Source organism: Nicrophorus vespilloides, unplaced genomic scaffold, assembly GCF_001412225.1.
Source record: "Nicrophorus vespilloides isolate i.1.1-1 unplaced genomic scaffold, Nicve_v1.0, whole genome shotgun sequence".
Lineage (NCBI taxonomy): Eukaryota > Metazoa > Arthropoda > Insecta > Coleoptera > Silphidae > Nicrophorus > Nicrophorus vespilloides.
In genome coordinates, this window is record NW_017095971.1 from 14,011 (window position 1) to 16,620 (window position 2,610).

Here is a 2,610-nt window from a genome sequence, read left to right on the forward strand (position 1 = left end):
AAGTTTGTATACGATGTTGCTTTTAAGGCACTAGCCAATATCTGCTAAAGGGCAGTGCACAGAAAAGTTGTAATAATCAATAAAAAATTGCATTAGAAAGTTGATTTTTCACTATGATTATAATGGACTTATTCCACATTAAAAAACAAATTTTCGGATTGGCACCAAAAACGGAAGCATTGTCAAGCCTTCCGGTTTCACCAGAACAAAATCAGGATATGTTTATTTTTCGATTTACTCTTATCCTTTGCATTTCTCGTTGGATTTTGGTATTTCACAGGATTTTAGAAAAAGTAAGTAACATTTGTTAAAACAATTATTTATTAACTACTGATTAAATGTAAATATTCTACTTAAGTACAATTCGATTTGCAATAAAAAAAAATAATTTTATGTCTAATAAATTGTAATATAATTTAATGGATTGGTAGTGTAGAAATTTGTGTTTATTTGATAGTTTTATCTAGAATTGATTAAGTTTAGATAAGAAAAATCAAATCAAAGATTACGGAAATTGAAATCGTATTTTCTCGTATTTCACATCGATTATATAAAAAAATCCTAGAAGAAATATTCGTTATTTCGAGTGTTACCTAATAATTGAATATCGATTTGGAATATCCAGCATATGCGAGATTAGAAGACTCAATTTGCGTGCCGCATCGTGCCATCCCCTAATTCTGCGTGAGCGTCACGCTCCTCAGATAACGGAACTTGGTCTCCATGAAGCGAAACAGCTTCGTGATAGTCATCCAAACGTAGACGTTCAATACTGCAGTAGCAGAAGGTAGAGATAAAGAAAGAAAAAAGATAAATAAACTGTCGAAAATGTATCAATTTAGGTTGTTGGATTGATATGTTTACTCAGCAAAATTGAGGTCGGTATGAGCAGGTGCACGAAGCCGAAGTGAAATAGGAAGATGGCGAGAAGTAGGCCGATAACGGATCCAATTATCTCCAGCATCAGGACGCCGAGATAAGGAAGGAGAAGCCAATGCACGTCCTGGAAAACAGAGATCTCCAGTTCATCACATCACCAAAATTTCATGTTGCAGTAGTATTATTGTAGGTTGTAGCACTTATCTAACCTTGATGATGCCGACGAGCATGCAGCCGTTCGCAATTAAGGAGACGATCGAGTAACCTAGAGCTGCCTTCACAAAAACGTCGTAATGATCCGGTCTGTCCTCGTCGGATAAGTATACGGAGAGAGCTCCGACGGCTAACACTCGGAACAACTGGATTGGTTATTAGGTAATATACCTGGAGAGGTCGGATCAACACTCACGATGCCCACGTATCCGAATAAGCTGGATAAGGTTTTCAGCGCGGAAGGCTGCAGGTTCAGTATAATCGACAGCTCCATGATCGATCCTCGTACTGGCTACTCTCTGTACAAACAGCGCAATCTTCAAAAATCTTTATCTCAAGATAACGACCAGACATATATATTTTATTCAAATCGCTCGTATTAATAAGGCTTTGTTGCGTGAGTGATCGATCGACTCTTCTAGATGTTGTGCATCTCTTCGTCTTCCATTAAATAAAGGGTGTATTGAGTCTTCAGTCACGTATTCCCTTCAGCTCCTTTAACGACCTAATTGATTGATTTGATTTTGGTTTTCCTTCTTGCTTCATTCCATGATTCTTTTTTTGCGTTGAGTGCGAGAAAAGGCGGAAGTGTAATTAGCGGCGTTCGAATATTTGAAGGTTTTCGGGGGTAGTGTTGGAGGTTTTTTTTTTGGGTTTGGGAACACCGCCTGCGACGTATACAAATTTCCGAACTTTAAATTGATGTAGTAGTTGCGAAGTATTAGTTGAAAAATCGAGAATCCGAAAACTTATTTAATATATCAATATTATTTGCAGCAGCTGTCTCTCCTCTACTCCTAGGGTGGCTCAGACAGGCTGGATGAAAGAAATACAGGGTGTTACTAATAAAAGTGTAAAGATTCTTTCTGTAATTTCTTACCTAAACAGATGTTCTAGATCTATTTCCCATAACCAATTTTTACTAGCAAAAAGTTTAGAAAATTTAGCAATTGAATACATTTATTATCTAAATTTTGGATTTTTTTTATAATAATTAATAACCGAGATATAACGATTTTTCAATATTCTTCAAGTTTGGTTTAATTAATAATATGCTAATTATTCTGTACACAATTGCTTTTCTACTAAGTCTACTAAAAGACTTGTTGCATTTTCCAATTTATTAAAATGAGCTGTGAAATTAAATTAAAACTCAAAATACATAGTCTTAACATTTGAATTACTCAATAACCATTAATAATAATTAGATAAACTAATATGCAAATTAATCTATAAACTATTGTGTTTCTAATAAAAAAAATTGCTGCGTTTGCCCATTTCTGAACATACCTTCACATTTTTCATAATTACTCAAAACCCATTAATGCTTGTTAAATCAGTAAAAATGTAAATTAATGTATGAACAATTGTCTTTCTATCATATTCATATTGAATTATTTGTCGTATTTGCCAATTTCTTAAAATAAGCTATCAAATTAAATATTATTTCAAAATGCAGAACTTTTACATTTTTCTTAATTACTTCATAAGTTCTTAAGATAATTATAACATCAAACA

The 2,610-nt window shown here is 33.7% G+C and overlaps 1 protein-coding gene across 1 annotated transcript; it reads right to left on the reverse strand.

Annotated features, from left to right (window-relative positions):
- Nucleotides 1-412: 412 nt before the first annotated feature.
- LOC108569017 lies at nucleotides 413-1,366 on the reverse strand. The gene is made up of 4 exons (XM_017930398.1): nucleotides 1,289-1,366; nucleotides 1,089-1,238; nucleotides 865-1,003; nucleotides 413-772 (listed from the first exon to the last, which is right to left on the reverse strand). Exons 1-4 carry the CDS (start codon nucleotides 1,364-1,366, stop codon nucleotides 675-677), a joined length of 465 nt encoding a protein of 154 aa, XP_017785887.1. The 3' UTR covers nucleotides 413-674.
- Between the last annotated feature and the right edge of the window lie 1,244 nt (nucleotides 1,367-2,610).